The sequence below is a fragment of the Oncorhynchus gorbuscha genome, linkage group LG18 (assembly GCF_021184085.1).
Source record: "Oncorhynchus gorbuscha isolate QuinsamMale2020 ecotype Even-year linkage group LG18, OgorEven_v1.0, whole genome shotgun sequence".
Lineage (NCBI taxonomy): Eukaryota > Metazoa > Chordata > Actinopteri > Salmoniformes > Salmonidae > Oncorhynchus > Oncorhynchus gorbuscha.
The window spans coordinates 73,172,921-73,198,434 of NC_060190.1; the positions used below are offsets into that span (position 1 = coordinate 73,172,921).

A 25,514-nucleotide genomic window follows, 5' to 3' on the forward strand; every position below is an offset into this window, starting at 1 on the left:
AGGTAGAAAGGCCCCTCAGAGAGAGAGAGAGGGGGGAGGTAGAAAGGCCCCTCAGAGAGAGAGAGAGATGGGGGAGGTAGAAAGGCCCTCAGAGAGAGAGAGAGAGAGAGAGAGAGAGAGAGAGAGAGAGAGAGAGAGAGAGAGAGAGAGAGAGAGAGAGAGAGAGAGAGAGAGAGATGGAGGGAGGGAGGGAGGAAGAAAGGCCCTCAGAGAGAGAGAGAGATGGGGGAGGTAGAAAGGCCCCTCAGAGAGAGAGAGAGAGAGAGAGATGGAGGGAGGGAGGTAGAAAGGCCCTCAGAGAGAGAGAGAGAGAGCGAGATGGAGGGAGGGAGGGGGTAGAAAGGCCCGCTGAGAGAGAGGGAGAGAGGGAGACAGAGAGAGAGAGAGAGAGAGAGAGAGAGAGAGAGAGAGAGAGAGAGAGAGAGAGAGAGAGAGAGAGATGGAGGGAGGGAGGGGGTAGAAAGGCCCGCTGAGAGAGAGAGAGAGAGGGAGACAGAGAGAGAGAGAGAGAGAGAGAGAGAGAGAGAGAGAGAGAGAGAGAGAGAGAGAGAGAGAGAGAGAGAGAGAGAGAGAGAGAGAGAGATGGAGGTGGGAGGGAGAAAGGCCCGCTGAGAGAGAGAGAGAGAGAGAGGGAAGACAGAGAGAGAGAGAGAGAGAGAGAGAGAGAGAGAGAGAGAGAGAGAGAGAGAGAGAGAGAGAGAGCGAGATGGAGGGAGGGGGTAGAAAGGCCCGCTGAGAGAGAGAGAGAGACAGAGAGAGACAGAGAGAGAGAGAGAGAGAGAGAGAGAGAGAGAGATGGAGGGAGGGAGGGGGTAGAAAGGCCCGCTGAGAGAGAGAGAGAGAGGGAGACAGAGAGAGAGAGAGAGAGAGAGAGAGAGAGAGAGAGAGAGAGAGAGAGAGAGAGAGAGAGAGAGAGAGAGAGAGAGATGGAGGTGGGAGGGAGAAAGGCCCACTGAGAGAGAGAGAGAGGGGAAGAGCTCTTGGATAGAAATGAGAGAGAGAGAGAATGAGGCATAATAAGCGAGAGAGTAAAACAAAAAAATATTTCCATAAATATAAATATTTTTATCAGCTCTGTGTATTTTTTCAAATAGAAAAAAGTAATGAATCACTACATCCCTGGTCTTGTTCCAAACTATCTTAATTAGAATAGCATAGCTCTCACCCCTGTCCTGTCCTGTCCTGTCCTGCCCTGCCCTGTCCTGTCCTGTCCTGTCCTGTGTGTGTATGTGTGTGTGTTGGCCATCTTGGCCCACTCTTACCTGCAGACGGCTGTTTCTGCAGGTGGCCTCGGCCATGTCCCATTGGCTAAGGGACTTGGCAACACCCCCGATGGGTGTGCTCCGTCCACTCAGTCCCATCACGACCCCCATCTCCGCCACTTCGATCTCCTCGTAAGGGTTGTGGGGCAGGTTGTTGAAGCTTTTAGCTGGAGGACCACAATCGATTATTGCTTAATTGTACTGTTGTCTCCGGCTGCAACAGTCGTCTCAAGTAGCGGTTATTATTATTTTTGAAGAAGGGTCTTGTAGCGGTGACTGTAGCATGCAGTTGCTATTCCCTACTAAACTTATTTTAACGCACTGACTGTAAGCCGCTCTGGATAAGAACGTCGACTAAATGACGCAAATGTAAATAAATAAATAAATAATGTATCCAATACATCTAATCAAGTCTTACTGCGGGGGATGGGGCCCGAGAGGCCAATGGAGGTCTGGGGGGCCCCAGGGACCAGCAGATGTCCTGAGGAGGAGCTAGCGGTGTATGAGGGGAGGGCAGGGAGGGGCATGGTGGGGAAGTGACACCCTCCTCCTTCCAGACTGGGGGTAGGGCTGTGGCTGTTGACTCCCCTGAAGGCACTGTGAGAGTTGAGGTCCTCCATTGACCGACAGAAGGTTTTGAGCACTGTGGAGGAGGGAAGAGAGGAGGAGGATTGATCTGTATTAGCAAAAGAGACCATCTAGATCAATTGACCATGGGATAACTCCACCCCCTCACACTAACGTACCTGAGTACTGGCTGTTAGAGCAGAGAGAGAGAGATGACTGTAGCTGCAGTCTCATGTTGGCATGGTTACACATGTTGTTGTTGGCATTTTGTTGTTGTGGTGCTGATGACAGAGGAGTGATGGGTACCTCCACTACGTATGTAGCTGGGACATACAGTGGATTGGCTTTACTGGCTGCCCCGATCCTCCGCACCTGGTAATAATAAGATTTATACACCTGTATATTATATACCTGGTAATAATAAGAATTATACACCTGGTAATAATAAGAATTATACACCTGGTAATAATAAGAATCATACACCTGGTAATAATAAGATTTATACACCTGTATATTATATACCTGGTAATAATAAGAATTATACACCTGGTAATAATAAGAATTATACACCTGGTAATAATAAGAATTATACACCTGGTAATAATAAGAATTATACACCTGTATATTATACACCTGGTAATAATAAGAATTATACACCTGGTAATAATAAGAATTATACACCTGGTAATAATAAGAATTATACACCTGTATATTATACACCTGGTAATAATAAGCATTATACACCTGGTAATAATAAGAATTATACACCTGGTAATAATAAGAATTATACACCTGTATATTATACACCTGGTAATAATAAGAATTATACACCTGTATATTATATACCTGGTAATAATATAATTATACACCTGTATATTATACACCTGGTAATAATATAATTATACACCTGTATATTATATACCTGGTAATAATAAGAATTATACACCTGTATATTATATACCTGGTAATAATACGAATTATACACCTGGTAATAATAGAATCATACACCTGTATATTATATACCTGGTGATAATAAGAATTATACACCTGGTAATAATAAGAATCATACACCTGGTAATAATAGAATTATACACCTGTATATTATATACCTGGTAATAATAGAATCATACACCTGGTAATAATAAGAATTATACACCTGGTAATAATACGAATTATACACCTGGTAATAATATAATTATACACCTGTATATTATATACCTGGTAATAATAAGAATTATACAACTGTATATTATATACCTGGTAATAATATGAATTATACACCTGTATATTATATACCTGGTAATAATAAGCATTATACACCTGGTAATAATAAGAATTATACACCTGTATATTATATACCTGGTAATAATAAGAATTATACACCTGGTAATAATAAGAATCATACACCTGGTAATAATAGAATTATACACCTGTATATTATATACCTGGTAATAATAGAATCATACACCTGGTAATAATAAGAATTATACACCTGGTAATAATAAGAATTATACACCTGGTAATAATAAGAATTATACACCTGTATATTATACACCTGGTAATAATAAGCATTATACACCTGGTAATAATAAGAATTATACACCTGGTAATAATAAGAATTATACACCTGTATATTATACACCTGGTAATAATAAGAATTATACACCTGTATATTATACACCTGGTAATAATACGAATTATACACCTGTATATTATATACCTGGTAATAATACGAATTATACACCTGGTAATAATATAATTATACACCTGTATATTATATACCTGGTAATAATAAGAATTATACACCTGTATATTATATACCTGGTAATAATAAGAATTATACACCTGTATATTATATACCTGGTAATAATACGAATTATACACCTGTATATTATATACCTGGTAATAATACGAATTATACACCTGGTAATAATAGAATCATACACCTGTATATTATATACCTGGTGATAATAAGAATTATACACCTGTATATTATATACCTGGTAATAATAAGAATTATACACCTGGTAATAATAAGAATCATACACCTGGTAATAATAGAATTATACACCTGTATATTATATACCTGGTAATAATAGAATCATACACCTGGTAATAATAAGAATTATACACCTGGTAATAATAAGAATCATGCACCTGGTAATAATAAGAATCATACACCTGGTAATAATAAGAATTATACACCTGTATATTATATACCTGGTAATAATAAGAATTATACACCTGGTAATAATAAGAATTATACACCTGTACATTATACACCTGGTAATAATAAGAATTATACACCTGTATATTATACACCTTGTAATAATAAGAATTATACACCTGGTAATAATATAATTATACACCTGTATATTATATACCTGGTAATAATAAGAATTATACACCTGTATATTATATACCTGGTAATAATAAGAATTATACACCTGTATATTATACACCTGGTAATAATACGAATTATACACCTGGTAATAATAGAATCATACACCTGTATATTATATACCTGGTAATAATAAGAATCATACACGTGGTAATAATAAGAATAATACACCTGGTAATAATAAGAATAATACACCTGGTAATAATATAATTATACACCTGTATATTATACACCTGGTAATAATAAGAATCATACACCTGGTAATAATAAGAATAATACACCTGGTAATAATAAGAATAATACACCTGGTAATAATATAATTATACACCTGTATATTATACACCTGGTAATAATAAGAATCATACACCTGGTAATAATAAGAATTATACACCTGGTAATAATACGAATTATACACCTGGTAATAATAAGAATACTACACCTGGTAATAATAAGATTTATACACCTGGTAATAATAAGAATAATACACCTGGTAATAATAAGAATTATACACCTGTATATTATATACCTGGTAATAATAAGAATCATACACCTGGTAATAATAAGATTTATACACCTGGTAATAATAAGAATTATACACCTGTATATTATACACCTGGTAATAATAAGAATCATACACCTGGTAATAATAAGATTTATACACCTGGTAATAATAAGAATTATACACCTGTATATTATATACCTGGTAATAATAAGAATAATACACCTGGTAATAATAAGAATTATACACCTGGTAATAATAAGAATTATACACCTGGTAATAATAAGAATCATACACCTGGTAATAATAAGAATAATACATCTGTATATTATACACCTGGTAATAATAAGAATAATACACCTGTATATTATACACCTGGTAATAATAAGAATTATACACCTGGTAATAATAAGAATAATACACCTGTATATTATACACCTGGTAATAATAAGAATCATACACCTGGTAATAATAAGATTTATACACCTCCCTTTACAGCCCTCTTGTTGGAGGAGAGGAACCTATTGCAGGTTTAAAGCTTATTTTTTTAATGCAATTCTACACATTTTGCCCATGTCTAATGTGAATTCATGTGATATTGGAGTGACACGAACACAAAATCTATGGCCTAAAATCCCAAGCTAAAATGTTTTATCTGATACGGGCTAGTTGATCTGGACATTTCCAACAGTAGATATCTCTCTACAGTACCCAATGACCGACATGACAAGAGGACGTGATGATGTAATACCCAATGACCGACATGACAAGAGGACGTGATGATGTAATACCCAATGGCCGACATGACAAGAGGACGTGATGATGTAATACCCAATGGCCGACATGACAAGAGGACGTGATGATGTAATACCCAATGGCCGACATGACAAGAGGACGTGATGATGTAATACCCAATGGCCGACATGACAAGAGGACGTGATGATGTAATACCCAATGGCCGACATGACAAGAGGACGTGATGATGTAATACCCAATGGCCGACATGACAAGAGGACGTGATGATGTAATACCCAATGGTCGACATGACAAGAGGACGTGATGATGTAATACCCAATGACCGACATGACAAGAGGACGTGATGATGTAATACCCAATGGCCGACATGACAAGAGGACGTGATGATGTAATACCCAATGACCGACATGACAAGAGGACGTGATGATGTAATACCCAATGGCCGACATGACAAGAGGACGTGATGATGTAATACCCAATGGCCGACATGACAAGAGGACGTGATGATGTAATACCCAATGACCGACATGACAAGAGGACGTGATGATGTAATACCCAATGGCCGACATGACAAGAGGACGTGATGATGTAATACCCAATGGCCGACAAGACAAGAGGACGTGATGATGTAATACCCAATGACCGACATGACAAGAGGACGTGATGATGTAATACCCAATGGCCGACATGACAAGAGGACGTGATGATGTAATACCCAATTACCGCACCTTTTTCATTCTATTATTACGACGTTCAAGAGTACGTTGAAAGCCGGTCGAGTTCCTTAACAAAAAAGAAGTCTGCCAACCCATGTTGAGGGCGTACCACAGTCTGCCAGCCCATGTTGTGGGCGTACCACAGTCTGCCAGCCCATGTTGTGGGCGTACCACAGTCTGCCAGCCCATGTTGAGGGCGTACCACAGTCTGCCAGCCCATGTTGAGGGCGTACCACAGTCTGCCAACCCATGTTGAGGGCGTACCAGTCTGCCAACCCATGTTGAGGGCGTACCACAGTCTGCCAGCCCATGTTGAGGGCGTACCACAGTCTGCCAACCCATGTTGAGGGCGTACCACAGTCTGCCAGCCCATGTTGAGGGCGTACCACAGTCTGCCAGCCCATGTTGAGGGCGTACCACAGTCTGCCAACCCATGTTGAGGGCGTACCACAGTCTGCCAACCCATGTTGAGGGCGTACCACAGTCTGCCAGCCCATGTTGAGGGCGTACCACAGTCTGCCAACCCATGTTGAGGGCGTACCACAGTCTGCCAACCCATGTTGAGGGCGTACCACAGTCTGCCAGCCCATGTTGAGGGCGTACCACAGTCTGCCAGCCCATGTTGAGGGCGTACCACAGTCTGCCAACCCATGTTGAGGGCGTACCACAGTCTGCCAGCCCATGTTGAGGGCGTACCACAGTCTGCCAACCCATGTTGAGGGCGTACCACAGTCTGCCAACCCATGTTGAGGGCGTACCACAGTCTGCCAGCCCATGTTGAGGGCGTACCACAGTCTGCCAACCCATGTTGAGGGCGTACCACAGTCTGCCAACCCATGTTGAGGGCGTACCACAGTCTGCCAACCCATGTTGAGGGCGTACCACAGTCTGCCAACCCATGTTGAGGGCGTACCACAGTTAAGGAAACACTGGTATATGTGATTTCCCTCTGACCACATGGATGGTTTTTGTTCTTGGTTAGGACACATGCTTTCAAATAGTACTGGTTACACTAGGGCCATTTAAAAAAAATGTACCTTTATTTTACTAGGCAAATTCTTATTTTCAATGACGGCCTAGGAACAGTGGGTTAACTGCCTGTTCAGGGGCAGAAGGACAGATTTGTACCATGTCAGCTCGGGGATTCGAACTTGCAACCTTTCGATTACTAGTCCAACGCTCTAACCACTAGGCTTCCCTGCCGACATTGTCTATTCTAACTGAGCCACACGGTCAGGACCTCCTCACCTGCCACCAGTCAGTGTTAGTCTTCCTCAGGAGAAGAAACCGCTCCCCCTCTCGGATGCAGACCGGTCGTCCGTCTGCCCCACGGTACTGATAGTCATACTGTGCCTCCAGAACCACTGTACCACTGGGGACTCCACACATCGTGGGCACGCTCACACTGCTGCTCACACGGGCTCCACTCTCCCTACTGGACACACTGTCCACACTGGTAGTTCTCGCCCTGGTGGAGGCAGAGGGCATGGCGGGTGAGTCCACCGTGGAGCGACTGTAGCTTCCTGACAGCATGGTGGACGTTAGCTCTGACTCGGTCGGCTGGGTCTCAGCGGGGGGTGTTTTGGGTGAGAGGATAGGTGACGAGGGTGATGGTGGGGATGGTACGGACACTGGCGCAGGGCATCGTCAACGACCGGAGTGAGGCCAGAGCCATGCTCTGAAACACAAACAAACAGAACAGAACTGGGTTCGAGTGAAGACTGAATATCTATGGCTTCACAGATCCATCCATCTAATCATCATTTATTAAGCCTAAAACTCAATATAAAGCTCAGCAAAAGTCACAGATATACACACCATTAATTCTCAAAAATATAACAGATACACACCATTAATTCTCACAAAAAAATACTGAGTAGTAATTATTGTATAAAGCAATAAAGGGCACTGCCATTTATTTGCAATAATCCATTTGTTTAATCACTCATGCGTTTAGAGAGAAAAATAAAAACAGTTCAACCGACCAGAAGACAAACACACACACCCCTGCCCTGACCATTCTCCCTTACACAGCCAACAGAACAAGAGGAGTCTACGTCACACAGAGACTGATAGCCAGAGAGGGAATTAAGAGAGGGAAAGAGAGGGAGACACAGAGAGAGAGAGAGAGAGAGAGAGAGAGAGAGAGAGAGAGAGAGAGAGAGAGAGAGAGAGAGAGAGAGAGAGAGAGAGAGATGTCATCCCTGTGGATGTGCTGCTCTTACACTCTGTCTCCTCACTGCTGAGCCACCATTATCCCTGACTGTGATAGAGACCACCATTATCCCTGACTGTGATAGAGACCACCATTATCCCTGACTGTGATAGAGACCACCATTATCCCTGACTGTGATAGAGACCACCATTAGCTCTGACTGTGATAGAGACCACCATTATCCCTGACTGTGATAGAGACCACCATTATCCCTGACTGTGATAGAGACCACCATTATCCCTGACTGTGATAGAGACCACCATTATCCCTGACTGTGATAGAGACCACCATTAGCTCTGACTGTGATAGAGACCACCATTAGAACCTGACTGTGATAGAGACCACCATTATCCCTGACTGTGATAGAGACCACCATTATCCCTGACTGTGATAGAGACCACCATTATCCCTGACTGTGATAGAGACCACCATTAGCTCTGACTGTGATAGAGACCACCATTATCCCTGACTGTGATAGAGACCACCATTATCCCTGACTGTGAGAGAGACCACCATTAGAACCTGACTGTGAGAGAGACCACCATTAGAACCTGACTGTGAGAGAGACCAACATTAGAACCTGACTGTGAGAGATACCACCTTTAGCTCTGACTGTGAGAGAGACCAACATTAGAACCTGTGAGAGAGACCACCATTAGAACCTGACTGTGAGAGAGACCACCATTAGAACCTGACTGTGAGAGAGACCACCATTAGAACCTGACTGTGAGAGAGACCACCATTAGAACCTGACTGTGAGAGAGACCACCATTAGAACCTGACTGTGAGAGAAACCACCATTAGAACCTGCCTGTGAGATAGACCACCATTAGAACCTGACTGTGAGAGATACCACCTTTAGCTCTGACTGTGAGAGAGACTACCATTAGAACCTGACTGTGAGAGAGACCAACATTAGAACCTGACTGTGAGAGATACCACCTTTAGCTCTGACTGTGAGAGAGACTACCATTAGAATCTGACTGTGAGAGAGACCACCATTAGAACCTGACTGTGAGAGAGACCAACATTAGAACCTGTGAGAGAGACCACCATTATCCCTGACTGTGATAGAGACCACCATTATCCCTGACTGTGATAGAGACCACCATTATCCCTGACTGTGATAGAGACCACCATTATCCCTGACTGTGATAGAGACCACCATTAGCTCTGACTGTGATAGAGACCACCATTATCCCTGACTGTGATAGAGACCACCATTATCCCTGACTGTGATAGAGACCACCATTATCCCTGACTGTGATAGAGACCACCATTATCCCTGACTGTGATAGAGACCACCATTAGCTCTGACTGTGATAGAGACCACCATTATCCCTGACTGTGATAGAGACCACCATTATCCCTGACTGTGATAGAGACCACCATTATCCCTGACTGTGATAGAGACCACCATTATCCCTGACTGTGATAGAGATACCATTAGCTCTGACTGTGATAGAGACCACCATTATCCCTGACTGTGATAGAGACCACCATTATCCCTGACTGTGAGAGAGACCACCATTAGAACCTGACTGTGAGAGAGACCACCATTAGAACCTGACTGTGAGAGAGACCAACATTAGAACCTGACTGTGAGAGATACCACCTTTAGCTCTGACTGTGAGAGAGACCAACATTAGAACCTGTGAGAGAGACCACCATTAGAACCTGACTGTGAGAGAGACCACCATTAGAACCTGACTGTGAGAGAGACCACCATTAGAACCTGACTGTGAGAGAGACCACCATTAGAACCTGACTGTGAGAGAGACCACCATTAGAACCTGACTGTGAGAGAAACCACCATTAGAACCTGCCTGTGAGATAGACCACCATTAGAACCTGACTGTGAGAGATACCACCTTTAGCTCTGACTGTGAGAGAGACTACCATTAGAACCTGACTGTGAGAGAGACCAACATTAGAACCTGACTGTGAGAGATACCACCTTTAGCTCTGACTGTGAGAGAGACTACCATTAGAATCTGACTGTGAGAGAGACCACCATTAGAACCTGACTGTGAGAGAGACCAACATTAGAACCTGTGAGAGAGACCACCATTAGAACCTGACTGTGAGAGAGACCACCATTAGAACCTGACTGTGAGAGAGACCACCATTAGAACCTGCATGTGAGATAGACCACCATTAGAACCTGACTGTGAGAGATACCACCTTTAGCTCTGACTGTGAGAGAGACTACCATTAGAACCTGACTGTGAGAGAGACCACCATTAGAACCTGACTGTGAGAGAGACCACCATTAGAACCTGACTGTGAGAGAGACCACCATTAGAACCTGACTGTGAGAGAGACCACCATTAGAACCTGACTGTGAGAGAAACCACCATTAGAACCTGCCTGTGAGATAGACCACCATTAGAACCTGACTGTGAGAGATACCACCTTTAGCTCTGACTGTGAGAGAGACTACCATTAGAACCTGACTGTGAGAGAGACCACCATTAGAACCTGACTGTGAGAGAGACCACCATTAGAACCTGACTGTGAGAGAGACCACCATTAGAACCTGACTGTGAGAGAGACCACCATTAGAACCTGACTGTGAGAGAAACCACCATTAGAACCTGACTGTGAGAGAGACCACCATTAGAACCTGACTGTGAGAGATACCACCATTAGAACCTGACTGTGAGATAGACCACCATTAGAACCTGACTGTGAGAGATACCACCATTAGAACCTGACTGTGAGAGAGACCACCATTAGAACCTGACTGTGAGAGATACCACCATTAGAACCTGACTGTGAGAGATACCACCATTAGAACCTGACTGTGAGAGAGACCACCATTAGAACCTGACTGTGAGAGAGACCACCATTAGAACCTGACTGTGAGAGAGACCACCATTAGCTCTGAGCTCCTCTACTCTTCAGATATACTCACGTGCAGATGCATGCACACACACAGCTCCGTGGTCGTCCCTTCAGACCAGATCAGGCTGGGTTGCAGAGAGAGGAGAAGGGGGAGGAGGGTGGTGGACCTCTCTCTCTCTCTCTCTCTCTCTCTCTCTCTCTCTCTCTCTCTCTCTCTCTCTCTCTCTCTCTCTCTCTCTCTCTCTCTCTCTCTCTCTCTCTCTCTCTCTCTCTCTCTCTCTCTCTCTCTCTCTCTCTCTCTCTCTCTCTCTCTCTCTCTCTCTCTCTCTCTCTCTCTCTCTCTCTCTCTCTCTCTCTCTCTCTCTCTCTCTCTCTCTCTCTCTCTCTCTCTCTCTCTCTCTCTCTCTCTCTCTCATAATCCACAGCACAGCAGTGTATTAATAAAGCACAATATTCTGTGACCTGACTCAGGCCTTGGAGAATTACTGTAAAACCCTTCATACTGACTCAGGCCTTGGAGAATTACCGTAAAACCCTTCATTTTGACTTATGCCTTGGAGAATTACTGTAAAACCCTTCATTTTGACTTATGCCTTGGAGAATTACTGTAAAACCCTTCATACTGACTCAGGCCTTGGAGAATTACCGTAAAACCCTTCATTTTGACTTATGCCTTGGAGAATTACTGTAAAACCCTCCATACTGACTCAGGCCATGGAGAATTACCGTAAAACCCTCCATACTGACTCAGGCCATGGAGAATTACAGTAAAATCCTCCATACTGACTCATGCCTTGGAGAATTACAGTAAAACCCTCCATACTGATTGAAACCTCCAACCACCAAGCAGGCTGGAATCTGAAACAGACAGCTCACTGTACCAGGTTAGGGGGGTATTTACAGGACTAATCCTAATATTGTAGATAAGGAAATGAAGCAGGACAAAGGCCACTACACACCAGTGATATACATCTGTTCTGATAAGACTGGCAGACTGACACAGACAGACAGACAGACAGACAGACAGACAGACAGACAGACAGACAGACAGACAGACAGACAGACAGACAGACAGACAGACAGACAGACAGACAGACAGACAGACAGACAGACAGACAGACAGACAGACAGACAGACAGACAGACAGACAGACAGACAGACAGACAGACTGTAGACATAGAGCTGCACTATGAACCATATCAGAAAGTGTAATGTCCGTTTTTATAGTTTACTCTGTTTTTTTCTCCTAATGTGACCGCCTCCCACAGACAACCCCCATCCCCCGTCACTCAAGCAGCTCAGCTCCGCCTCCTCTCTGTTTGTCACTATTAGAGTGTGCATGACTGTTAGGTCATGCTGTCAACCCATTGGTCCAAACAAGAACAACGTTCCTTTCCACTTTGTTTCTTAATATAAGTCATTCTATTTCTAGGATTCCGACTGTCTGTCTGTCTGTCTGTCTGTCTGTCTGTCTGTCTGTCTGTCTGTCTGTCTGTCTGTCTGTCTGTCTGTCTGTCTGTCTGTCTGTCTGTCTGTCTGTCTGTCTGTCTGTCTGTCTGTCTGTCTGTCTGTCTGTCTGTCTGTCTGTCTGTCTACAGTCAGTCAGGTAAAAAAAAATGTATTGGCACCCATAATAATCTCTTTCTCTGAGGAATTGTATTAGTGTAAAATAATATATTTTCCCCTTCTTTTTTTTGTTGCAAATAATATAACTCAGTATTTGTATGATTTATTTCATACAGTATTTTTTACTCATATTTATCAACAGTGCCAATCATTTTGAACCCCTATCTATCTACACTGCCTTTCAGAGAGTAATGGTACCTCTTGACCTATTCCAAAAATATTTCTGTTAACATTTATTAAATAAGATTGTTTTTCGTCACCAATCTACACACAATACCCCATAAGGACAAATTGAAAATATGTTTTTAGACATTTTTGCAAATGTATTGTAAATTGCATACAGAAATATCTCATTTACATACTGTAATTATTCACATCCTTGAGTCATCTTTGGCAGCGATTACAGCTGTGAGTCTTTCTGCGTAAGTCTCTAAGAGCTGTGAGTCTTTCTGGGTAAGTCTCTAAGAGCTGTGAGTCTTTCTGGGTAAGTCTCTAAGAGCTGTGAGTCTTTCTGCGTAAGTCTCTAAGAGCTGTGAGTCTTTCTGGGTAAGTCTCTAAGAGCTGTGAGTCTTTCTGGGTAAGTCTCTAAGAGCTGTGAGTCTTTCTGGGTAAGTCTCTAAGAGCTGTGAGTCTTTCTGCGTAAGTCTCTAAGAGCTGTGAGTCTTTCTGGGTAAGTCTCTAAGAGCGGTGAGTCTTTCTGGGTGAGTCTCTAAGAGCTGTGAGTCTTTCTGGGTGAGTCTCTAAGAGCTTTGAGTCTTTCTGCGTAAGTCTCTAAGAGCTGTGAGTCTTTCTGGGTGAGTCTCTAAGAGCTGTGAGTCTTTCTGGGTGAGTCTCTAAGAGCTTTGAGTCTTTCTGCGTAAGTCTCTAAGAGCTGTGAGTCTTTCTGGGTGAGTCTCTAAGAGCTGTGAGTCTTTCTGGGTGAGTCTCTAAGAGCTGTGAGTCTTTCTGGGTGAGTCTCTAAGAGCTGTGAGTCTTTCTGGGTGAGTCTCTAAGAGCCGTGAGTTTTTCTGGGTAAGTCTCTAAGAGCTGTGAGTCTTTCTGGGTAAGTCTCTAAGAGCTGTGAGTCTTTCTGTGTGAGTCTCTAAGAGCTGTGAGTCTTTCTGTGTGAGTCTCTAAGAGCTGTGAGTCTTTCTGGGTAAGTCTCTAAGAGCTGTGAGTCTTTCTGTGTGAGTCTCTAAGAGCTTTCCACACCTGGATTGGACAATATTTGCACATTATTCTTTTCTAAATTCTTCGTGCTCTGTCACATTGGTTATTGATTATTGCTACACAACTATTTTAAAGTCTTGCCATAGATTTTCAAGTAGATTTAAGTCAAAACTGGAACTTGGCCACTCAGGAATAATCACTGTCTTCTTGGTATGCAACTCCAGTGGATATTTAAGGAAGGGGAAAGGGGAATACCTAGTCAGTTGTACAACAGAAAGGAAAGGGGGAGACCTAGTCAGTTGTACAACAGAAAGGGGGGATACCTAGTCAGTTATACAACAGAAAGGAAAGGGGGAGACCTAGTCAGTTGTACAACAGAAAGGGGGGATACCTAGTCAGTTGTACAACAGAAAGGAAAGGGGGGATACCTAGTCAGTTATACAACAGAAAGGAAGGGGGATACCTAGTCAGTTAAACAACAGAAAGGGGGATACCTAGTCAGTTATACAACAGAAAGGAAGGGGGATACCTAGTCAGTTATACAACAGAAAGGAAGGGGGATACCTAGTCAGTTATACAACAGAAAGGGGGATATCTAGTCAGTTATACAACAGAAAGGAAGGGGGAGACCTAGTCAGTTGTACAACAGAAAGGGGGATACCTAGTCAGTTATACAACAGAAAGGAAAGGGGAATACCTAGTCAGTTATACAACAGAAAGGAAGGGGGATACCTAGTCAGTTATACAACAGAAAGGAAGGGGGATACCTAGTCAGTTATACAACAGAAAGGAAGGGGGGATACCTAGTCAGTTATACAACAGAAAGGGGGGATACCTAGTCAGTTATACAACAGAAAGGAAAGGGGGGAGACCTAGTCAGTTATACAACAGAAAGGAAAGGGGGATACCTAGTCAGTTATACAACAGAAAGGAAAGGGGGATACCTAGTCAGTTATACAACAGAAAGGGGGATACCTAGTCAGTTATACAACAGAAAGGGGGGATACCTAGTCAGTTATACAACAGAAAGGAAAGGGGGAGACCTAGTCAGTTATACAACAGAAAGGGGGATACCTAGTCAGTTATACAACAGAAAGGGGGATACCTAGTCAGTTATACAACAGAAAGGAAGGGGGGATACCTAGTCAGTTATACAACAGAAAGGAAAGGGGGAGACCTAGTCAGTTGTACAACAGAAAGGGGGGATACCTAGTCAGTTATACAACAGAAAGGAAAGGGGGATACCTAGTCAGTTATACAACAGAAAGGAAGGGGGATACCTAGTCAGTTATACAACAGAAAGGGGGATACCTAGTCAGTTATACAACAGAAAGGAAGGGGGATACCTAGTCAGTTATACAACAGAAAGGAAGGGGGATACCTAGTCAGTTATACAACAGAAAGGAAGGGGGGATACCTAGTCAGTTATACAACAGAAAGGAAGGGGGAGACCTAGTCAGTTGTACAACAGAAAGGGGGGATACCTAGTCAGTTATACAACAGAAAGGAAAGGGGAATACCTAGTCAGTTATACAACAGAAAGGAAGGGGGGATACCTAGTCAGTTATACAACAGAAAGGAAGGGGGGATACCTAGTCAGTTATACAACAGAAAGGAAAGGGGGAGACCTAGTCAGTTGTACAACAGAAAGGAAAGGGGGAGACCTAGTCAGTTATACAACAGAAAGGAAGGGGGATACCTAGTCAGTTATACAACAGAAAGGAAGGGGGATACCTAGTCAGTTATACAACAGAAAGGAAGGGGGATACCTAGTCAGTTATACAACAGAAAGGGGGGATACCTAGTCAGTTATACAACAGAAAGGGGGGATACCTAGTCAGTTATACAACAGAAAGGAAAGGGGGGAGACCTAGTCAGTTATACAACAGAAAGGAAAGGGGGATACCTAGTCAGTTATACAACAGAAAGGGGGATACCTAGTCAGTTATACAACAGAAAGGGGGGATACCTAGTCAGTTATACAACAGAAAGGAAAGGGGGAGACCTAGTCAGTTATACAACAGAAAGGGGGATACCTAGTCAGTTATACAACAGAAAGGGGGATACCTAGTCAGTTATACAACAGAAAGGAAAGGGGGGAGACCTAGTCAGTTGTACAACAGAAAGGGGGGATACCTAGTCAGTTATACAACAGAAAGGAAGGGGGGATACCTAGTCAGTTATACAACAGAAAGGGGGGATACCTAGTCAGTTATACAACAGAAAGGAAGGGGGGATACCTAGTCAGTTATACAACAGAAAGGAAGGGGGATACCTAGTCAGTTATACAACAGAAAGGGGGGATACCTAGTCAGTTATACAACAGAAAGGAAGGGGGAGACCTAGTCAGTTGTACAACAGAAAGGGGGGATACCTAGTCAGTTATACAACAGAAAGGAAAGGGGAATACCTAGTCAGTTATACAACAGAAAGGAAGGGGGGATACCTAGTCAGTTATACAACAGAAAGGAAGGGGGGATACCTAGTCAGTTATACAACAGAAAGGAAAGGGGGAGACCTAGTCAGTTGTACAACAGAAAGGAAAGGGGGAGACCTAGTCAGTTATACAACAGAAAGGAAGGGGGATACCTAGTCAGTTATACAACAGAAAGGAAGGGGGATACCTAGTCAGTTATACAACAGAAAGGAAGGGGGATACCTAGTCAGTTATACAACAGAAAGGGGGATACCTAGTCAGTTATACAACAGAAAGGGGGGATACCTAGTCAGTTATACAACAGAAAGGAAAGGGGGAGACCTAGTCAGTTATACAACAGAAAGGGGGATACCTAGTCAGTTATACAACAGAAAGGGGGATACCTAGTCAGTTATACAACAGAAAGGAAGGGGGGATACCTAGTCAGTTATACAACAGAAAGGAAAGGGGGAGACCTAGTCAGTTGTACAACAGAAAGGGGGATACCTAGTCAGTTATACAACAGAAATGAAAGGGGGATACCTAGTCAGTTATACAACAGAAAGGAAGGGGGATACCTAGTCAGTTATACAACAGAAAGGAAGGGGGATACCTAGTCAGTTATACAACAGAAAGGAAGGGGGGATACCTAGTCAGTTATACAACAGAAAGGAAGGGGGGATACCTAGTCAGTTATACAACAGAAAGGGGGGATACCTAGTCAGTTATACAACAGAAAGGAAGGGGGAGACCTAGTCAGTTGTACAACAGAAAGGGGGGATACCTAGTCAGTTATACAACAGAAAGGAAAGGGGAATACCTAGTCAGTTATACAACAGAAAGGAAGGGGGGATACCTAGTCAGTTATACAACAGAAAGGAAGGGGGGATACCTAGTCAGTTATACAACAGAAAGGAAAGGGGGAGACCTAGTCAGTTGTACAACAGAAAGGAAAGGGGGAGACCTAGTCAGTTATACAACAGAAAGGAAGGGGGGATACCTAGTCAGTTATACAACAGAAAGGAAGGGGGGATACCTAGTCAGTTATACAACAGAAAGGAAGGGGGGATACCTAGTCAGTTATACAACAGAAAGGGGGGATACCTAGTCAGTTATACAACAGAAAGGAAAGGGGGGAGACCTAGTCAGTTATACAACAGAAACGAAAGGGGATACCTAGTCAGTTATACAACAGAAAGGAAAGGGGGATACCTAGTCAGTTGTACAACTGAATGCCTTCAACTGAAATGCGTCGGCATTGTGTTTTTAGGTTATTGTTCTGCTGAAAGGTGAATTCTTCTCCCAGCAGACTGAACCAGATTTTCCTCTATGATTTTGCCTGTGCTCCACTCCAGTACGTTTATTTTTTATCCTGAAAAATTCCCCAGTCCTTAATGATTACAAGCACACCCATAACATGATGCAGCCACCTCTATGCCTGGAAATATGAGGAGTGGTACTCACTCGGTCAATTAGGTTAGTATTGTGGAGTAACTACAATGTTGTTGATCCATCCTCTGTTTTGTCCTATCACAGCCATTAAACTATGTAACTGTTTTAAAGTCACCATTGGCCTCATAGTGAAATCCCTGAGTGGTTTATTTCATCAGGAAGGACGCCTGTATCTTTATAGTGACTGGGTGTATTGATACACCTGTATCTTTGTAGTGACTGGGTGTATTGATACGCCTGTATCTTTATAGTGACTGGGTGTATTGATACACCTGTATCTTTGTAGTGACTGGGTGTATTGATACGCCTGTATCTTTATAGTGACTGGGTGTATTGATACGCCTGTATCTTTATAGTGACTGGGTGTATTGATACGCCTGTATCTTTATAGTGACTGGGTGTATTGATACGCCTGTATCTTTATAGTGACTGGGTGTATTGATACGCCTGTATCTTTATAGTGACTGGGTGTATTGATACGCCTGTATCTTTATAGAGACTGGGTGTATTGATACGCCTGTATCTTTATAGTGACTGGGTGTATTGATACGCCTGTATCTTTGTAGTGACTGGGTGTATTGATACGTCTGTATCTTTATAGTGACTGGGTGTATTGATACGCCTGTATCTTTGTAGTGACTGGGTGTATTGATACGTCTGTATCTTTATAGTGACTGGGTGTATTGATACGCCTGTATCTTTGTAGTGACTGGGTGTATTGATACGCCTGTATCTTTATAGTGACTGGGTGTATTGATACGCCTGTATCTTTATAGTGACTGGGTGTATTGATACGCCTGTATCTTTGTAGTGACTGGGTGTATTGATACGCCTGTATCTTTATAGTGACTGGGTGTATTGATACGCCTGTATCTTTATAGTGACTGGGTGTATTGATACGCCTGTATCTTTATAGTGACTGGGTGTATTGATACGCCTGTATCTTTATAGTGACTGGGTGTATTGATACGCCTGTATCTTTATAGTGACTGGGTGTATTGATACGCCTGTATCTTTATAGTGACTGGGTGTATTGATACGTCTGTATCTTTGTAGTGACTGGGTGTATTGATACGCCTGTATCTTTATAGTGACTGGGTGTATTGATAACTTCACTATGCTCAAAGGGATATTCAATGTCTGCTTTATTTTTACCCATCCACCAATCAGAGCACTTCTTTGTGAGGCATTGGACAACCTGCCTGGTTTTTGTGATTAAATCTGTGTTTGAAATTCAATGCTCGACTGAGGGACCTTACAGATAATTGTATGTGTGGGGTACAGAGCAGAGTACAGGTAGTCATTCAGAAATCAAGTTAAACACTATTATTGCTCACAGAGTGAGTCCACGCAGCTTGTTATGTGTTAAGCATGTTTTACTCCTGAACTTATTTAGGCTTGCAAAAACAAAGGAGTTGAATACTTATTGACCCAGGACATGTCAGCTTACATTTTTCTATTTCTATTTCAAAAACATAATTCCACTTTGACATTATGGGGTATTGTGTGTAGGCCAGAGACAATAACATCTACATTTAACCCATTTCAAATTCATACTGTAACACAACAATCTACACTACATGACCAAGAGTATGTGGACACCTTCTTGTTGAACATCTCATTCTAAAATCATGGGCAATAATATGGAGTTGGTCCCCCCTTTGCTGCTGTAACAGCCTCCTTCCTCTCTTCTAGGAAGGCTTTCCACTAGATGTTGGAACATTGCTGCTATAACAGCCTCCACTCTTCTAGGAAGGCTTTCCACTAGATGTTAGAACATTGCTGCTATAACAGCCTCCTTCCTCTCTTCTTGGAAGGCTTTCCACTAGATGTTGGAACATTGCTGCTATAACAGCCTCCACTCTTCTAGGAAGGCTTTCCACTAGATGTTAGAACATTGCTGCTATAACAGCCTCCTTCCTCTCTTCTTGGAAGGCTTTCCACTAGATGTTGGAACATTGCTTCAGGGACTTGCTTCCATTCAGGCAACAAGAGCATTAGTGAGATCAGGCGCTGATGTTGGGTGATTAGTCGGCATTCCAATTCCAAACGTGTTCGATGGGGTTGAGGTCAGGCAGACCAGTCAAGTTCTTCCACACTGATCTTGACAAACCATTTCTGGATGGACCTCGCTTTGTCCTTGGGGGCAATGTCATGCTGAAACAGCGAAAGGCCTTCCTAATACTGTTGCCACAATGTTGGAAGCACAGAATCATCTAGAATGTCATTGTATTCTGTAGTGTTAAGATTTCCCTTCACTGGAACAAAGGGGCCTAGCCCAAACCATGAAAAACAGCCCCAGAGCATTATTCCTCCTCCACCAAACTTTACAGTTGGCACTATGCATTGGGACAGGTAGCGTTCTCCTGGCATCCGCCAAACCATCAAATCATCACTCCAGAGAACGCGTTTCCACTGCTCCAGAGTCCAATGACGGCGAACTTTAAACCACTCCAGCCAATGCTTGGCATTGCGCATGGTGATGTTAGGTTTGTGTGCGGCTGCTTGGCCGTGGAAACTCATTTCATGAAGCTCCCAACAAACAGTTATTGTGCTGATGTTGCTTCCAGAGGCAGTTTGGAACTCATTAGTGTGCAACCAAAGGAAAGATGATTTTAATGTGGTACAGCACTCGGAGGTCCCATTCTGTGAGCTTGTGTGGCCTACCACTTTGTGGCTGAGCCGTTATTGCTCCTAGACGTTTCCACTTCACAATAACAGCACTTAAAGTTGACCTGGGCAGCTCTAGCAGGGCAGACATTTGGCAAACTAACCTGTTGGAAATGTGGCATCCTATGATGGTGCCACGTTGAAAGTCACTGAGTTCTTCAGAAAGGCCGTTCTAATGACAACGTTTTGGAGATTGGATTAGCTGTGTGCTTGATTTTATACACCTGTCAGCAATGGGTGTGACTATACTGTATTTACAAATGTATCTATCTATCTATCTATCTATCTATCTATCTATCTATCTATAAAAACAAACAAAAAATCAGGTCGATGTTCTCGTCTTGTCATCCTCATCATTATTGCCCAAATATTTACCCAAACTGTTCGAACTGGATCACGCAAAAGTTTGTTTACGATAATTATTCCTACAGATTGCCAGGCGGTCGCCTGTAGCTAATGCGTCTGACTTCAGAATTGTCACCAAATCACGTATTTCATGGAAATTCAGAGCCTTTTCATCCTAGCCAAGCAATATCCTAGTATTAAGAGTAGGCACATCGTTTTTTGGCTCAATGACTGTCAAGCCAAACTTTGGTATCAGTGGAGGCTGCTGAGGGGAGGATGGCTCAGTTGGTAGAGCATGGCGCTTGTAACGCCAGGGTAGTGGGTTCGATCCCCGGGACCACCCATACGTAGAATGTATGCACACATGACTGTAAGTCGCTTTGGATAAAAGCGTCTGCTAAATGGCATATATTATTATTATTATTATCTATCTATCTATCTGTTTATGAGCCTCTTCACACTTTTTGTAAAAATACAGTCAGCTTATTACCATATTATATCATATTATTCAAATGTAAACTTGTGTACTTGCTAGATCTCAGCCGCTACCTCGACACTCGGCCAATAGTTACTCCCCTTGAAGCAGTCAGCTCAGAACTGTCCTAGATGGAGCGTGTGACATAGTAAGAAATAAGCTGTAAAAAAAACGGTTTTATATGGGCTATAATGGAACCAGATTATTTTTCTAATCAGGTCATAGGGTTTTATAAAAAAAAAATCCTGGAAAAACTCCTGGCCCTAAGGAGGATGAAAACATTAAAACCCTTTTCCCAGACAAAGAGACAACAACTGCAATTGGACAAAAACAAACAAGACAGAGCTTGCAGTATGCAGGGTTCTAGGAGCTAAATCATACGTTTCCTGAACATGTATTTTTTATGTTCGGGGAACAGAAGATCTGGGAATATACATTTTGAGGTTGCAGGGAGGTTCTGAGAACGTTTTTCTATGGTTCCCTGAAAGGTTTCCTGTGAGGTTTTATTCACTTTCTGAGAACAGAAATTCTTGGTTATTAGAAGGTAAATACATAACATTCTCAGAACGTTTCAATAAGACTGCTAGTTTAGCTTGGGCTAACTGTGAACTTGATAGCACAGATAGGATATTCATTTGCTTAGCCATTAATCATGAAAATACATCATTTTTATTGTGGCACGGGCGTCAGTGAGATTCAAACCTATGATATTCTGTTCTCTATCCATGGAATTAGTCCACAAACACTCATTAAGATCAGCTGTGGCCAATTAGTGGACACGGCCAACACTCCTGAACACACTTCACAAGATAGAGGATAGAGAGGGTTTTGTCGACGCTGAGAACGGAAGGTTTATTTTGATTAAATAAAACATTCTTAGAATGTTATTAATGTTTTCTTGTGGTTTTCATGGAAAGTGTTCTGAATGTTCTGGAAACATGGCTTTAAATAGAACCATGAGGAAACCTGCAGAAAACATTATGCTGAGGCACTGCAATTCCCAGAGAAGAACGTTACTTCTTAATATTTTCGGGTCGATTTGAGAACATGACTTTAAATAGAACCGGAGTGCCCCCAGAGCGCGCTGACAGATTTTCCATTTGGTCAATTCAGAGCGTTTCTCTCTCTGAGCGTTCAGAGCGCACACCGGAAGTTCTGGCGGAGGAGTAGGGTTGTTCCGAGCGATCTGACCTCAAAACGGCAGTCAAACACCCAAGCTAACTGGCTAAAGTTAACTAGTTTGCTAGTTACTTCCAGACGAAAATGAGATAACACCTCACCGACCATTTTACTCGCCCTAGCAGAGCTGGCTAGGCTGTTTACATGTTACCCAGAGGATTGGTGACCGTAACTGTGCTGCTGGCAACAATGTAATTACGCTTTTGTTTTGCCAATAGTTTACTGACACCAACCATATTCAATACGTGTTGAACGTTTGTGAATTCGTCCGTTATTCTGCGCTCAGACACACTGAGATGAAGGTTGTATGCAAAATAACCACAGGCTACCCTGCTCTCATCAAGCCCTAAGAAACGTGTATATATATATATATATCATAATATTATGTTTTATCCTGGGTTTACACCTGTCATTAAAAATACATCCATACAGTACGTCATCACTATTGTGTTGATTGATTCATTCCAGTCAATTATTTTGGATTAAAAAGGCCTATAGGTAGTCTAGCAACACGAAGTGTGAATATAAACGAAATTTGAATCACATTCAAATTTTTCTCAGAACACAAATAAATGGGCCTATTTTTCGTCTATAAAAACATGATGTTATGTTTCCCCTGGACCAGATGGGATCAGAGCACATAGGCTTCTCTAGGCTACCTGCAGCTGTGTTGAGAAAATAAACCCTTTCATTGTCACACGCATGCTTGTGAATGGTTTCATTATTCAAGACTGTGGTATGTTTTAGAAAAATAAACAGTTTGTTGAATAGTTTGTGCTTACTGGCTAGTAGTGGCTCAATTTGAGCTGGGGACCCAGAATGTGGCATTGCCAGCCACAACAAAAATGTAAGGCAAGGATGTCATGTGAATTGAAAAGTATAATTCTCTTTCAACCACCCCACTCCTCAGACTGTCCTTCATATCTCATAGTGGGAATAGGGCCTATGTCTAGACTTTTATCAGAGCTCTAGCTGTGGAGTTAGAAACAACAAGATACAGAATAGAACAGAAGCAGGCTGTTACGACCAGGTTGGCCATTATGAATAGGTTATAGCATGGAGGTAGACAGACAGGTTGGCCATTATGAATAGGTTATAGCATGGAGAGAGACAGACAGGTTGACCATTATGAATAGGTTATAGCATGGAGAGAGAGAGAGAGAGAGAGAGAGAGAGAGAGAGAGAGAGAGAGAGAGAGAGAGAGACAGGTTGGCCATTATGAATAGGTTATAGCATGGAGGTAGACAGACAGGTTGACCATTATGAATAGGTTATAGCATGGAGGTAGACAGACAGGTTGGCCATTATGAATAGGTTATAGCATGGAGGTAGACAGACAGGTTGGCCATTATGAATAGGTTATAGCATGGAGGTAGACAGACAGGTTGGCCATTATGAATAGGTTATAGCATGGAGAGAGACAGAGAGACAGGTTGGCCATTATGAATAGGTTATAGCATGGAGGTAGACAGACAGGTTGGCCATTATGAATAGGTTATAGCATGGAGGTAGACAGACAGGTTGACCATTATGAATAGGTTATAGCATGGAGAGAGACAGACAGGTTGACCATTATGAATAGGTTATAGCATGGAGAGAGAGAGAGAGACAGGTTGGCCATTATGAATAGGTTATAGCATGGAGAGAGACAGACAGGTTGGCCATTATGAATAGGTTATAGCATGGAGGTAGACAGACAGGTTGGCCATTATGAATAGGTTATAGCATGGAGAGAGAGAGAGAGAGACAGGTTGACCATTATGAATAGGTTATAGCATGGAGAGAGAGAGCGAGAGAAACCCCCAGAGAACCCCACCCACAGAGAACCCCCAGAGAACCCCCCAGAGAACCCTCAGAGAAACCCCCAGAGAACCCTCAGAGAAACCCCCAGAGAACCCTCAGAGAAACCCCCAGAGAACCCTCAGAGAAAACACCAGAGAAACTCCTAGAGAACCCCCAGAGAAACCCCAGAGAAACCCCCAGAGAACCCCACCCACAGAGAACCCCAGAGAACCCCCAGAGAACCCTCAGAGAAACCCCCAGAGAACCCTCAGAGAAACTCCTAGAGAACCCAGAGAACCCCCAGAGAACCCCCAGAGAAACCACCAGAGAACCCTCAGAGAAACTCCTAGAGAACCCAGAGAACCCCCAGAGAAACCACCAGAGAACTCTCAGAGAAAACATCAGAGAAACTCCTAGAGAACCCAGAGAACCCCAGAGAACCCCCAGAGAAACCACCAGAGAACCCTCAGAGAAAACACCAGATAAACTCCTAGAGAACCCCACAGAGAAACCCCCAGAGAAACCCACCCACAGAGAACCCCCAGAGAAACCCCAGAGAAACCCACCCACAGAGAACCCCCAGAGAAACCCCCAGAGAAACCCACCCCCAGAGAACCCCCAGAGAAACCCCAGAGAACCCCCAGAGAAACCCCCAGAGAACCCCCAGAGAACCCCCCAGAGAACCCCCCAGAGAACCCCCAGAGAACCCCCAGAGAACCCCCAGAGAAACCCCCAGAGAAACCTCCAGAGAAACCTCAGAGAAAACACCAGAGAAAACACCAGAGAAACTCCAAGAGAACCCAGAGAACCCCCAGAGAACCCCCAGAGAAACCCCAGAGAACCCTCAGAGAAAACACCAGATAAACTCCTAGAGAACCCCCAGAGAACCCCCCAGAGAATCACCCGACAGTGAGAAGGATAGAGACATATGGTGGCACAGACACACAGACGGCCCCTCAGAAGTGGGGAGAGACTAACAGCTAGCTAACCTCACTTAGGGAGGGCACCAAGAACAACTACAACAGACCGAGAGAGAGAGAGAGAGAGAGAGAGAGAGAGAGAGAGAGAGAGAGAGAGAGAGAGAGAGAGAGAGAGAGAGAGAGAGAGAGAGAGAGAGAGAGAGAGAGAGAGAGAGCTTTGACTATGTAAGACTCAGT

General features: G+C 43.1%; 2 protein-coding genes across 5 annotated transcripts in view; one reads left to right on the forward strand and one right to left on the reverse strand.

Moving 5' to 3' along the window:
* arhgap9 (Rho GTPase activating protein 9) overlaps positions 1-25,514 on the reverse strand; it is a 74,807-nt gene that overhangs the window by 41,380 nt on the left and 7,913 nt on the right. For all 4 annotated transcript variants that reach the window (XM_046311246.1, XM_046311247.1, XM_046311245.1 and 1 more), the window contains exons 2-5: positions 7,450-7,879; positions 2,009-2,201; positions 1,681-1,905; positions 1,263-1,429 (exon numbers count right to left, since the gene is read on the reverse strand). In XM_046311246.1, coding sequence (XP_046167202.1) covers positions 1,263-1,429; positions 1,681-1,905; positions 2,009-2,201; positions 7,450-7,734 — 870 coding nt within the window. In that variant the 5' untranslated portion in view covers positions 7,735-7,879. The remainder of the gene's footprint in view (positions 1-1,262; positions 1,430-1,680; positions 1,906-2,008; positions 2,202-7,449; positions 7,880-25,514) is intronic.
* LOC124004205 (proteoglycan 4-like) lies at positions 7,733-25,270 on the forward strand. Its single transcript, XM_046312968.1, has 2 exons — positions 7,733-7,860; positions 24,421-25,270. The coding sequence occupies exons 1-2, from the start codon at positions 7,733-7,735 to the stop codon at positions 25,268-25,270; spliced, it is 978 nt and encodes a 325-aa protein (XP_046168924.1).

Bases quoted from the DNA above. Each gene is read 5' to 3' on its own strand.
- LOC124004205 (XM_046312968.1), top strand. From the start codon at position 7,733: ATGGTGGACGTTAGCTCTGACTCGGTCGGCTGGGTCTCAGCGGGGGGT. The intron at 7,861-24,420 runs GTGAGGCCAGAG...AGAACCCCCCAG, and splicing joins GGGCATCGTCAACGACCGGA to AGAACCCTCAGAGAAACCCC.